Source organism: Schistosoma haematobium, chromosome 6, assembly GCF_000699445.3.
Source record: "Schistosoma haematobium chromosome 6, whole genome shotgun sequence".
NCBI classification, from domain to species: domain Eukaryota; kingdom Metazoa; phylum Platyhelminthes; class Trematoda; order Strigeidida; family Schistosomatidae; genus Schistosoma; species Schistosoma haematobium.
Window position 1 is genome coordinate 14,655,163 of NC_067201.1, and position 15,167 is coordinate 14,670,329.

The following is a 15,167-nucleotide window of genomic DNA, read 5'->3' on the forward strand; positions in this document are numbered from 1 at the left end:
ATTTTGTATATATTAGCATTAATCATTCATCTGGTTAGCGATTTTATCGTTGATTTTTAATTACTTAGAGGCCCAAATGAATTATACGATCTTGTGAGATCACTTGGTCACTTGATAACATTATATCATTACCTTCATCAATCGATTAGCATATTATTCATTGATTTTAACAATAAAAATTTCGTATCATACTGAGTAATCATTTCATTGTAAGAACATTGGCATTCATTTCCACTAAATCAAATGTTGTCGAGAAAAGAAAAGAAAAAGAAATACAGTCCATTATTCATTTTCAAATACTCAATTTAATGTTTTAATAGTTGTCTAAAGGGAAATTAATATTTATTGAAAATCAAACTGAAAGATGTTGATATGGATTAACATTTTCCAACTCTCTAGTTTAGTGTGAATCACTTGGACATTTGATATGAATGGTGTCGATACATTTCTGAAGTTACTTACTTACTTACTTACTCCTCTTACCCCCAATGGAGCATAGGTCATCGACCAGCATTCTCCAACCCGCTCTGTACTGAGCCTTCCTTTCTAGTTCTATCCAACTTTTGTTCATTCTTCGCATGTTTGGCTTTCTCCATTTCTCGACATAATGTGTTCTTTGGACTTCCACTTCTCCTTTGGCCTTCAGGATTCCATATGAGGGCTTGCCTTGTGACACATTTCGGTGATTTCCTCAATGTGTGTCCTATCCACTTCCAGCGCTTCTTCCTGATTTCTTCCTCCGCTGTGATCTGGTTTGCTCTCTCACACAGTAAGTGGTTGCTGATAGTGTCTGACCAACGGATCCTAAGTATTTTGCGTACACAACTGTTAATAAACACTTGTATCTTCTAGATGATGGCTTTCGTAGTTCCCCAGGTTTCCGCTACAAACAGTAGAACTGTTTTGACATTTGTATTGAAAATTCTATCTTTGGTGTTGGTTGGCAGTTGCTTCGAGTTCCAGATGTTTTTCGGTTGTAAATATGCTGCTCTTACTTTGCCGATCCGCGCCTTCACATTTGCATCAGATTCACCGTGTTCATCAATGATGCTACTCAGATATGTAAAGGTTTTTACATCTTCCAAATCTTCTCCGTCAATTGTGACTGGATTGGTGCATGCTGTGTTGTATCGGATAATCTTGCTTTTCCCTTTGTGTATGTTGAGACCTATAGCTGCTGAGGCTGCCGCTACATTGGTCGTCTTCTCCTACATTTGTTGTTGCGGTTGCGATAGAAGAGCCAGATCATCTGCGAAGTCTAGATCGTCCAGCTGCATCCTAGATTTCTGCTGTATCCCGTGCTTCCATTCAGATGTTGACGTCTTCATGATCCAGTCGATCACCAGGAGAAAGAGAAAGGGTGATAGTAAGCAACCTTGCCTGACGCCGGTCTTTACTTCGAACGAGTCTCTCAATTTTCCTCCATGAACGATTTTTCAGTTTAATCCATCATAGGAACAATTTTGAAGTATTCATATTTAATTAAAGTAAATTTGTAATTAATTTTATTTTTAAAAGAGAGATAATTTACTCTTAAATGGAGGACGATAGAAAATGGAAGAAACATCGGAACCTAACTCTTCATTTTTAACTAATGCAATTCCATAACAATACACTAATTTATATTGGGAATCAAGGTTTATAAGTTTTGTAGCTAGTAATTGAATTCGAATGGACACAGCACTGTATTACAAATAACATACTTTCGAATCTCTGGCCTAATGATGTCTTACTGTCTTAGTAAGAGATGAATTTCATGTATTTCATCCAGCATCATATCTTGGTCTCTTAGCATTCCTAAATTACTATAGAACAGTTGTCCAATCTTTTAATTATTGTTAGACAAAACAACCATCTTCATACACAATAAAAATTTTCATAACATAATTCATGTGGTTACTCTACTAAATACAAGACCAAGTAAATCTAGCCAATACAGATTCCTTTCAAGGTTACTAACACTGTGTTTAGCCGACACAACTATTTATAACATTACAAAATAATTAGCAATTAATTACAATAAATTGTCAACATCTTGTGTTTAATTGGAATCAATATTGGAGTTTGTCTTCATAATGATAAACTACTAGTTTCAATCTTTATACACTGAATACTGTAATCCCTATTTTCTTCTTTTTACTAACATCTGCTAATCCCAGAAACAAATCTTAAGCTGATAACCTATATTGGAGAGAAGCTAAGGAAAAATCAGTTAATCAAGTTATTATGACGCATAAATACATTTACAATGAGCTTGAGAACTGCAGGGAAATTTAGCATAATAAAAGTACGGTGAAGAGAAAGTGATTTTAGGTGAAGTGGATCCCATGGAGAATTTCAGCACAGAAAATGAAAATAAAAAACAAAACAAAATATTGACTGATTAGATTATTTCTTTTAGACGATTTCAGCATTTACAGCAATCACATTACTGAACTCAATGATTAATGACTGAGTCGTAAATAACTATGAGCTTTTAGGACTTCTGATTAAATGTATAGGTCGATGTGAAATCACCACCATCAGTTTCGATTTCGTGAGAAAAAACTGTTTCATAAATGCTGTAATCGAGCCTCACTAATTATACTGACATATGTACTAATATTTCATGAATCAGCATATTGTTCATATCAAGATTAATGTTATTTAGGAGTATTTTATTACGGTTGACACATAAAAAAATGCAAAACTTTCTAGATTCATTAGCATTGTTTGCTTGAATCTTTCCAATGATGTTCAGGACTTCAGTTGATCAGAGTTATCATTAACTCTGGAATGCAGACACATCCAGCTGATCCGTTGCAAATAGGATGAAACGCGAGTCCTGATTTCTACTGCTAGTCACCTTCCATTTCTACTTATAAAACCTTTCAAATTACTCACCATTGATATTCTTGGGCGTTGTGGATTATCCCAGAGTATACTGGCTCTAAAGTTCAAACACAACGATACGTCTGTTGTAGAGTCGAATTCTCCTCATTACAAACGTTTTCATTAGACTATAATCATCAAGATCCTTTATATGTTGAAGCTGTTCTGTGATATATCTCTACTGAATATGATTTATTTACCATTCTTTTTCACTTTAGTCCTGAATGTCCAAAAAACAAATTCTGTAAGAAAGATATATTTGGTGAAGATCCCAGAACAGTTAATTTACATTAGAGCTAATTCAATTACATAACAATTAAGTTTAATGATTATGATAAATTAAAGAAGTTATGGCAACTTGGACTGATGTATATATATGCCTGCTCCTACGTTGCAGATGACTGACTGACTGACCTTAAAACACAAAATCACAGTTAATTAATTGATACAATGAAAATACATTGAAAGTCAGTGAAAAGAATTCATATTAAATTAATACAAAAATGTGTTGGACGGAAATTACATTCAAAATGAGCACAGTTTTACTATGCAAATATATTCACGGTTGAAAATTGTTAATTTATCCTATTAATTACACTAGTATGTATTGCATAACATTTAAGGTATTCTGTGTACTTGTTTTTGGTTTAAAGTCAATTAACTATATTCCAGCCAGATTGGTCGGCAAAACCTTTTCTGGGGAGGCCTGTAGGCCTTTATGGAATGGATTACGTATTTTCAAGACTCATAAATCTTCCATATGGATATGATTTTGTTAAGAACTGCGCTCCCGCAGGTCTTTGAGTGTATGTAGGTCTTGCAACAAGAAGAGCAAGTGAAAGGTTTTTGACGTTTTCATTTACACTGGATAGATATAGTCTACATGCATAATAGTTAACACAACGATTCTCATCCGAGTATTCTTTTGCATACATAGAGGTATACTTAGATTGTGAGCAAATATACGTTATATGTACACCTGTAACGCACAGGTTTTATCCCATGCATCCCAAAGAATACATATAGGTATATTCACTCACTTGGGGTGTTAGATGTTCACTGCTCCCTTTGAAACGTATTCACTACAACAGACTGTCACTTACACATAACATGTATATCATTCAGCCCATGGCTAACTCTCCAGTACATCATGACACACACATAAGCATAAGCATCTTCTCAGGGAGGTTGTTGGTAGCCTCTGCGTAGTCTTGCTACTATTTATTATTACTATGACTTCGACCTGAAAAATTAGGCCGCTGATTTCATTAGATACAGAGCAGGCAATATTTCAGCTGACGATTCCATTGTACGACACCATACGCATGACCTTTGAATATACCTACATTAATGAGCTACATAAACCTGAGAACTTTTTCAATTCTTATACATAAGCGTACAAATCAAGTAGCTCGGTGCCATTAAGTGAGCCCCAAGTTGGAACCCGAGTTAATCAAGGATACAACGGAGTGGATTATTCGTCCGATCTCTATAGACCGCCTAAGTTGTCTCCCTATCCAGCAACTCCGAGAGGAAGGCTTAGCTCTGATCTAAATGCCTTGATGTTACTCAAATCTCTGCCTGTAGCACTTCTAGTATTACTGTCGGTCCCAAGCTCGGGTAAAGGAGGAGGACTGAACATGATATTAGCAACACAATCCCATAGAAAATAACCTTGCTAATAAAACGCTAACCAGAATAAACAAATTAATCCATCTAAACTCTGTTCTCTGAGTTGAAGGATCTTCATCCATGATGAAAGCCGAGATTTTTCGGGAGTCAATAAACCGATACCCTTTCTAACAAATGGAGAAACAACTTTTATAAGCACATAGAATGTCTGGACAATGTGGGGGACGAAAGGATCCGTCAAACAGCTGATAAAATGAGCAGATACAACTTGATGGTGTTTGGAATCAGTGAAAATCATTAGACATAATCTGGACATAAAAGGATAAATTCGAAAGAGATGATTCTGTGCTTTAACCACGAAGACGAAAATGCGCACACTCAAGTTGTTCTGATGCTGTTCAATGAATCACGTAATGCACTTATAGGATAGGAATCTCATGGGTCCAGAATCATCAAAACATCCTTCAAAACAAGGAAGGAGGAGATTACAACGAATGCTATCCAATGTTATGCACCCATCAATGATGTTAACGACAACGATAAAGATCAGTTTTATGAGAGGCTAAAATTGATCATGGAAAAGCGTTCAGGACATGACCTGACCATCCTGATGGTAGATGATGGGAGAAATTCATGTCACAAACTGGATACACAGAAGCAAACAAGTGAGTGAAGAGGAACATTGAAGCTGACAGACAGAAATATGTGGAAGATCGAACAAGATAACGAAATATGTGACACGTATATGATACAACGAAGAAACTGGCAGGCGAATTCAGTAAACCGGAGTGAACTGTCAAGAAGAAGCAAGACAAGTCAATCACCGACATTCAAGATCAACCAAACAGGTGTGTAGATCGCTTCGATGAACTCTTGAATAGACCAGTCTCACTGAATCCGTCGGACATCGAAGCACCACACACAGACATTCCTTTGACTGTCACCCCAACAATTATCGAAGAAATCAGTAAGGTCATCGGACATAGGAAGTGTAGGAAAGCAGAAGGACCTGAAAATATACCAACTGAAGCTCTCAAGTCAGACATAAAAGTAACCGCAAACATGTTCCACGTTCCATTCAGGAAGATTTGGGAGGAAGAACAAGTGCCACCGACAGACTGGAAAGAAGGATCACTCCTCAAGATACCAACGAAACGAGATCTGAGCAAATGTGAGAACTACAGAGGCATCACGCCACTATCAATACAAGGAACAGTTCCCAACGTGATGTTGCTGAACCGAATGAAAGATTCCCTAGACGTCCAGCTTCGAGATTAACCAACCAGACTTCATTCGCATCCATCATTAACCGAAAAATCGTGACACCACTGATCATTGATGAACAATCGATTGAATGGAACTCATCTCTATACATCAACGTAGATCCCTACGAGAAAGCATTTGACAGTGTGGATAGGATAAGCCTATGGAATCTTGTTCGACACTCTGGTGTAACTGAGAAGATTGTCAACATATGGAATTCATACGACGGACCACACTGTAGAGTCGTTCATGGAGGACAGCTAATAGATGCATTGGAAGTGCGGACTGGTGCCGGACAAAGTCGTTTACTCTTCTCCTTTCTCTAACTTCTGCTGGTCGATTGGATTATGAAGACCTTTACATTTAAGGGGAAGCACTGAATACAATGAACAGCTTGAATGCAACTAGACGATTTGGACCTATTTTATCTACCGCATACAGACCAGCGAATGCAGGTGAAGTGAGTCTGTGTAGCATCAACCTCTACAGTAGTAGAACCCAACATGCAAAAGGGGAAAAGTAAGATCCTGAAGTGCAACACAGCAGGCACAAGTATTCATAAAGAATTGTCTACGTAAGATACTCAATATACGTCGAATGGATATCGTCAGCAACAGCCTTCTGTGGGTGAGAATAAACCAGCTTCCAGCCAAATAGGAAGCTGGGAAAACACGTTGGATCTGGAAAGGACATAAACTACGGAAATCATCAAACTGCATCACGAAACAAGCGCTAACTTGGAATCCTGAAGGGAAATTGAAAAGAAGAAGGCCAAAGAACGCATTGCGCCGAGAATTGGAAGTAAACATCAAAAGGATGAATAGTAACTAGAAAGCAATGCCCAAGACAGAGTTCGACGGAGAAAACTTGTGGGCAGCCTATGCTCTTCGACCAGGAGTAACAGGCGTAAGTCAGTGAGTAGGTAAGTAGGTAAGTGTAGAGGCTAGTTTCCTCTATATCTGACTCCAATAAATAATATCCCGTTAACTGAGTATGCAGGTTAAATTTACTAGCAGAATTATGGATTTAGTCGAGGTTATTCAAAAGCCTGAACACCAGTTATAGAGATAGTTTATTGGTAAAGATTGTTAAAATTCGCAAGCATGGTGCTGATTAGAATTCATTGGTGCATAACAGTAGAAGATTCTTGAAAATTGACGGTTATGCATTTCGAAAACGAACCCAGTCGATAAATCGATCACTACTTAACTAAAAATAAAAGATTAAGTAATAAATACACTAATGTACAGAATATTTCTAAAAAAATTTGTCATACGCCAATAGAATTTTACGTAAAGATTGTCTAATCAGTGTTGTATATTTAATAGGTCACAAATGTTCTAAATATTGGATGATGTGCTCATTCGGGTAAAATGGTAAATGTATATAAGGTGAAATTTGAATAGAAGAGAATTTGTTAATTGCCAAATTCATTATTCTAAAAAAATAAAAAAGAATGCGCTCTGGTCGTGCAGCTTGGATTGGGTTAAATACAGCCTCATATATATGTGAATTGGTATTTTTGGGTTTGGCAATTGCAGTACAAATATCACCCGATTGGGCTGTTTACGATGTTTCATACATTGGTGTCGTCAATGATTATAATCAGTTAACTCGCTCTCGTGGATTATGGAAGCAATGTATTACTAATCAAATAGGTAAGGTTTCAGGTGAAATATCTTTATTAATATAGTTTATTATCAATTGTAACCTACTGTAAATGAATGTATATAATTACTCTCTTGATTGTTAGCGTAATCGTTTGTTTGTTCCTGTGACCATACATCTTATAGACTGAAATCAAATGAAAGACGAATGAGTGAATTTCAATGTAAATAGTAGAAAATTGAGGAATTGATAAAGGATTGGGCACATTCTAGGATAGAAACCTCAGACAACAATATCACTAAAATTAATTTTCCAATGTACAGATGAACAATCCGAAATAATTGACGATTTATGTACGAATCGTAGTGAAGAAGTCTGATAGAAAACGCAATTGAGGTTAAAATATACAATCTGAAGAGGCTATTCATAATCATAAGAATATTATAACAGTAATTTTAAGAAAACAATGTGTTGACCTATATTAATTATCTAGAAACAATGGATTGCCAAATGTAGATGAGGTCATAATTTACAGGTGATCATTGAGTGATTGTGAAGTGACCTTGTGAAACTTCGACTAATTATTACTCTCAGTATAGGGTTATGGGTTATTATGAGGAATGAGAAATAAGCTTTTTAAGTTTGAGCTAAGAAACAGAGTCAGAGTTGTCATCACGAACTGACATCGGGTCTAATATGAATAATATTCAACACTTTTATGATATAGATTAAAATTTACAATTTTAATAGACAGTTCTATAATGAATTCCATTTGTGATTGTTTGAGAAATATCTATTTATGAAATATGCATTATCAAATCGTGGATTCAGTGTGCATATCTGTTGTCATACTGAACATTGAATGTCCACAGCATCTCTACAGCATCCATAGTCTAATTGAAAACTTTCTAACTAGTTTAATAACAAGTACGACTGCTGGCACATTTTTAACGCGAATGATATGAATTTTAATCTTGATCATAACGGCTTAGATTATCCGTAACGTTCTCAATGCTCAGTAAACAATTTCCCATCCATCGCTTCCGACCATTCTTTCATTCATTAAATGGATGAGCGAAGTTTATTGCTCACTACAGATTTCATCTTAAATATATGGAGTTATCTGCAACCATTTCCCATACATATCCTGGTAAATAGCAGTCCATAACACCAGATAGAAAGAGAAATGTTGTAGAAATGAAACTTCGAATGGAATCTTTGGTAGACAGTACTCATCCACTGGATTGACTGAGAAATCACCCAAAGCATCGAGTCCGCAATACCTATTGGATATTATAAACGTTACGGTAAACTTCATCAACCAGAGTTGTTTATTTACTATTGACACTGCTTATTTGGTGTTGAACATGAGTAATTGATAAATAACTCATGATTAGAAATTAGTTTCTACTTTTATACTGTTGCTTTCCAAATCAGTACATTATTCAATGAAAGCTAACATATTGTCTTTAATAACACATCGATTGTTTTAAACAAATGAACACATTGATTTGATGGAAGAGAAATCCATTCACTTCATTTCTTTCCTTATATGTATTTTTAGTAAGTTCACCATACAATGGTCAATGTTATGCTCTGGAAACTAGTACAGAATCTGGCAGCTACAATGGTAATGTTCAACCAATATTATGTAAGTCGGTAAAGTGTTTTCTAAAATATATACAGAACGATGGGTGGGAAAATATATTTTGAAGTGAACATGAAATTCGTCACTAGTATAGGGGAGTTGTGGATATTGTTAGATTTTATAGTTTTACATGATGGACTAATTATTAGAGATCAGGAAGCATTGGACAACTGATCGTCGACGAATGAGAGAAATGAGGAGTGCTCATGAACGACGCCACCGATAGCCGACTTCACCAGATGTCTAAATGAGTGCGTATCGTCGGGCAACTATGTTGACATTCGACTGTTGACAATTTGACCTTTAATCACTTCTCGATATTGGTCTCATACCTGACACGGTTGAACCTCACTAATCATGGCCTCCGTCACTCCTGTGAGTTAGTGATGCAAGACTGTGAGATATTTCATTTGAGATCTGGTTAAACATGAATTCATAATTATCTCACTCTATTTTGAAAATCTTCAGTCATTTTAGATGAGGAAGACTACCATATGTTAAATTTCAACGAGTTAGGATAGATTCTCAGAATTACTAGACATTACTAGAATCGTAGTAATAGAATAGGCTCGAAAGATAGCCATTTGAAAGTTGTATATCATGTGACTTTACTCTTGACAACCTATTTGTGCAACATTAGAACTCCAAAATGATGTAAATATGAATCATCGGATTCATCATGGTAGCTGACTGAACTTCGATGAACTATTGAATAGACCAGTTACACCAAATCCATCGGACATCGAAGCTGCACACACAGACCTTCCTATACCTATCATCCCACCTGTTATTTCTTTAAAGGACGGCTTCTTGTCACGTGATTTATTCACCAATCGAAATACGACTTATTCTATCTGTGCTAAAAGAATAACGTTCGCCCAGTATAAGCAGCCTTGGTTAGCATAATCGATTAACAAGTAAGTTTCTGATTCAGCTGTAAATGCACAGATTTGCGAAATAAGGGCAACATTCTTACAGTTGAAGAATACGTGGAACTGAAAACATCTGTGAGCCATCACCAGAGTCATTATTTGAATTTGAACATCAAGATAGTACCACTGAGTAGAGCTGAAACATGGAGAACTACTACAACCATTATCAATAAAGTACAATTATTTGTAAAGAACTATCAACCCATGATACTCTAAATCCGTTCAACAGACAGACAATGACGAAATCATCAAACTGCATTACTACGTAAGCCTTAACTTGTATTCCAAAGTATATTGAAAAAGAGGCAGACCAAAATAACCTTGCTTCAGAAATTCAACACACACATAAAATATAAATGAACATCACTTGAAATTTGAGACTGGAACAGAGTAATTTAGTGATTCTTGTCGGTGACTTACGTGCCATGAGGGGTAACAGGTGTAAGTAAGTAACAATATAGGATTCTCAGCGTAAACTTCATCACTAGCATCAGAATCAGAATCAGAATCAGATACTGTACAACATAACGGAGAAAATGAAGTTAAGTAATTATGTCGCTTAAATAAATGAAATTTAGTATATAAATATGTCGATTACTATTTTTTTCATTATTCGCAAAATGATTGACCTGACAAAGTACACAGTACTGTTGCATTTATAACGCTGGTGCTTCACGTGATTCGTTGTCTATTATTAGTGAATGATAACATAAAATTTAACTCGGAAAATGTTATCAACTTTTTTTACAGCAATGAGAACAGCTATAAACGCACTGCAAATCATTACAATCATATTGGTTTTCATGATCATCGTTATAACGTGTGCCTTCATAATCGTGACATGGAAGAAACCAGAGAAATTCAAACCACGAACAGCTCAATATACAGCTTTGGGTGGAGGTGCCGCATTATGGCTTACAGGTAAGTTTGTTTCATGTGTATTACGTCGTCTTGTAATATTATAAGTGGAACAATTCTTCGATCGTAAAAGTATCGAGTTTTCACCCAATAGGTCCCAGTTTGAACTCACTTGACATCACTTCAGTTCGGGTTTCACGGATAATAGTATTGCTACCATTTGAACAATGATTGTGAATAAACACCTAGTGCTTTAATCTGTACTAGATAGATGAGTTATGTTGTCATATACGTATAAGTATATTCGTCACAAATAATCAGTATGAATTTCAGATGTGTGTGCTTATTTACAAATCAACTTTCAACGTTTGCGCTCATTGAATTTCATTTTCTTGAACCAATTAGGTTAGCTTGTATGTAAACTGCGTGTGTTTGAAATATATGATTCATACAGTGTAAGCTGGGATTGTGTTCTGAACTCAAATTCGTAGGGTAAAGCAAGAAGAACGAATAAAAACTCCGAGTTAACACCATGCAGCTCGTACTGGTTAACGAGTCATTAGTTTGGCACAGTGCCAAGGTCATATAAATCGATATTCTAATTGACGATTTAGTCAGGTGATCATTGATAGGTCAAAAGGACTAACAGAACTATCAAGTGCGTATGAAGCATTGATCATACAATGTTGAAGCAACACAAAAAATATCATGTTAGCTCCAAACTGCTTTCTCACCAATCTTCATTCCTAACTATTCACTATGAATTTCACGTGAATGTGTGTGCTTATTTACAGATCAAGTTTCAACGTTTTCGCTCATTGAATTTCATTTTCTTGATCCAAATAGGTTTAATTTATTTCATCAGTCTTCTAATATATTACGAAGATATGACACAAGAAAATTATCGACTAGATACTAAGCTAACATCAGCCAGATCTGCATGGACAACGGTAAGATTGAAACGATAAGTAGATAGCTTTGTACCTGTTTACTATTGTCAATAGGTTGTAAAATATTGTCAAATATTTCAACACATACTACTGAAATTTCATATTGAATTCCTCATTTGAGTTGTGTGCGTAAGTTTGCAGGCATCGAATACAATCTGTTATGAGAGATCACTGACGATATTTGTTACACTCTCAGATCTACTCTATTTGTCCAGATATGTAATATTCACTGCAACAGTATGAATGTGACATTACTATAATAGTCCTTTCATTAAATTTATGATTTATGATAGTGTTCAGTTTTTCGTTGAAGCAAACTTCAGGAATCCTACTTACCATTTAATTCTCGTATAAGACATCCAGTATTTTGTCTTAAATATTCAGATGTTTATTGAATGCTTTCAGACTAATGCCAAAATTTATGCATCAATTTGAAACAGAGTTCAGCCAGATTTTATTTTGAGATTACTCTACGTATTGATAGACAAGGGACATTCGAAGTACTGGAATCATGTTGCGAGATTTCGAATATTGAAGTTAAGCACAAATCTTAATGTGGATGAAATGAGTAGTTGTAAGGAGTGATTTCAAGTTCTTCAGTTCAATATTTCAGTCTGATCATTGGATGCCATTCTACCTACTGACTTGATAATATGAGTGTTCGATAGTGTTCTGACTATTGTCCAAATGGTCTTTATGCTAATCACACCTTGTGATGATCGATCGTGATATCATTAGCTAATTGCGATGTCTACTTTCACATCCTTTAATCTGTGAAAATTTCTGAAATACTCCAATTATCATGTGAACCATATTTGTTGTAAGTTTTGCATTCATCAAACTGACGCTGTGACATAACAACCAATTGCAGCACAAGAGGAAACTACCTATACAATCTCACAGATTAAACAGACCACTCATGAGATTTTCATGATCCGACACACAAAGATCATGCTAACAACGTTCAATTGCTTAATGCATACAACATTTTCAGAGAATACGAAACAAGATCCTTCGTCTGAAACATTTAAACCAACATGTGATTAGTTAGTAATTAGTTATGGGATTTACATTGCATTGATGCCTATGCGACACATCATGTTACGGATGCATATATAGATGTAAAGCCTTTCTGTTTATAATGATCATATGCTCACCAGTGACTAGCTTCAAGAGGCATTTCCTGAAGATCTAGTGAGAATCCGTGGCCAGTGGAGTTCAACCGGGTCTGTTGTGAGATAGTAACTCACTGAAGGCATTGGTGGATGTGTCGCTCAATTTCGGGAATTAATTGAAATCAGACATTAACACCATTGGATGCCGGCTCAGTGGTCTGAGGGTTGTCTAGCTTCAATTAGCTCATGATTTTAGCTTTTAAAATTACTATAATACTCACAAACACCCCGTTTGATATAATTAGTGTGACGAATGATGGTCTTCAATTGAGTGGATGGGTTCGGATAATTGGAAATTATTGAGTATTTTTTTGTAATGACCGGTCACACTCTCTAGTTGAAAGCTACTAACCGTCACATTACATTACGTTGCATTACACAAATACATCATTTCTTAATTGACGGATCCACAAATGCATTACAACAATCAAAATTTGATGTCGAATGACGTTTTACTGAACTCTTGTGGAGAGCGATTTCTGAATTCACATAAAATTCACAAACTACTCACATTATACAAATCAATCAATCTAATCATCATTGGAAGACTTGAACATTCTGTTTTCGACTTCGTTAAAAGTTGAATGTATAAACAGTGAGAGTATTTGATTGTAGATTATATGTATCTGTAAATAAAACTATCTCCATATAGCTGGTAATTAACTGGCTTGAAAGATGACAAAGTGTACTTATCAGTGATGATACTGAGATCTTAAATAGGCAAATATTTTCTGGTATTATATATGTTTATGTTATAGAATTTGATTGATTTATAAATTTCTGCTTACCTAGATTGTTCGTGATAATACGGTATATTCACCTGGTGGTATGATACCAATGGCTTGGTCAGCTTGTATACTTATTTATGCTGGTAGTATTTTACAACTGATAGCAAGTACTCTACAGCAACCTCCAGTTCGAGAGGGGTATGGATTATAAGATCATTAACAGAGAAATAATTCGACTTTGAAATTGAAAATACCCCTTTATAATCTAATATATTTTTGTGTATTTCAATTAGTTTCTTACTGCCATTGGATATTATTTCCACATGTGCACATGTGTAAACAGTGTTGCTTTCTATCACTGATTCCAATTTTTTTCCTTTTCGTATAGTCAACAATAAGTTGATACTCTTTGAACGGTTATGATTTCGAATGTAATTGACGTAAATTATTATTATTATTAATAACACGATATATTCTGAAAATACCAATTACAGAATTCATACCAGTTTACAGGCATAATCAGCTTGATATAGATCGTGTAAAGGATAGATATGTGATATTAGGTTGTTTTATGTGTTCTAGTTGAAAAATAGTTTTTGTAGTGCATTTATAACATTTATTACAGCAATGAAAGTGTTCAAGTTGGAACTCTTAATTCACTTTAAGTGAAAATACAATTCATATATCAACGGTGCATAGAAGGTCAATTTCTGAGTTATAACCAATCGATATCATCACTACAACATGTGAGAAAATAAAATGGAATCAGCGAGCACGAAACGACTAAAGGGATAATTACTACGATAGGTTAGTGAGTCGGCCAGCCGGGGGTACCATAATAAATGTGTCAGGTTATTTTGTGATAAACCATTCATATTACATATTATTCATATTATCTAAGGTTATCAGGAACGGTGTTAGTGTTAAGTATCTACACGTAGGGAGGTTTACTTGGTGGGTTCGGTAATAAAATGATTAAACGTTAGAAATTCCCATAATCTCACTTGTGGAATGAGATATACTTTCAGGTGTAAGAATATTTAAAGCATTTTAGAGGAGAAGTAGGCATCGATGCAGCGAAAAGATGATGGCAGTGATTTTATTCCACGGACAGGTTGTGGTTAATTATTCCAGAGTCTGGAAAATTTAATGGTAAAGTAATTAATATGGAAAGAAGATTTAGAATGTGATGGTTTCACTAATGATTAGGAGTTACGGATGATGTGAGTTGGAGTTTCTGGATATTGAATAGCTTCACTGAATGGTTTATGAGTTATTTCGATGAAAAAGGTTAGATTAAGTTTAAGTCTTCTCTTCTTTAAAGGGTCGAGTTCAAGTTCATCACATCTGTATTTATAGTTTACAGTATAATCAGTGCCACCACTGTGAAATGTAAGCCGTTCCTGAATAGACTTTAACTTTACCAGTAAGATATATTCGATTGTCTGATATGAATACTCGTAGACTAATTATACTGACTAGTTGATTTTGTTTTTCAACAT

At 35.3% G+C, this 15,167-nt stretch overlaps 1 protein-coding gene across 1 annotated transcript; it reads left to right on the forward strand.

Moving 5' to 3' along the window:
• Positions 1–7,147: 7,147 nt before the first annotated feature.
• METAP1_1 (Methionine aminopeptidase 1) lies at positions 7,148–14,401 on the forward strand. Its single transcript, XM_051216920.1, has 5 exons — positions 7,148–7,424; positions 8,939–9,025; positions 10,705–10,875; positions 11,659–11,762; positions 13,730–14,401. The coding sequence occupies exons 1-5, from the start codon at positions 7,223–7,225 to the stop codon at positions 13,874–13,876; spliced, it is 711 nt and encodes a 236-aa protein (XP_051065553.1). The 5' UTR covers positions 7,148–7,222; the 3' UTR covers positions 13,877–14,401.
• The last annotated feature ends 766 nt before the right edge of the window (positions 14,402–15,167 follow it).

Coding starts and splice junctions, on each gene's coding strand:
- METAP1_1 (XM_051216920.1), top strand. CDS start 7,223: ATGCGCTCTGGTCGTGCAGCTTGGATTGGGTTAAATACAGCCTCATAT. Junction 9,026..10,704: donor TAATGTTCAACCAATATTAT/GTAAGTCGGTAA, acceptor CTTTTTTTACAG/CAATGAGAACAGCTATAAAC. Junction 10,876..11,658: donor TGCCGCATTATGGCTTACAG/GTAAGTTTGTTT, acceptor TGATCCAAATAG/GTTTAATTTATTTCATCAGT.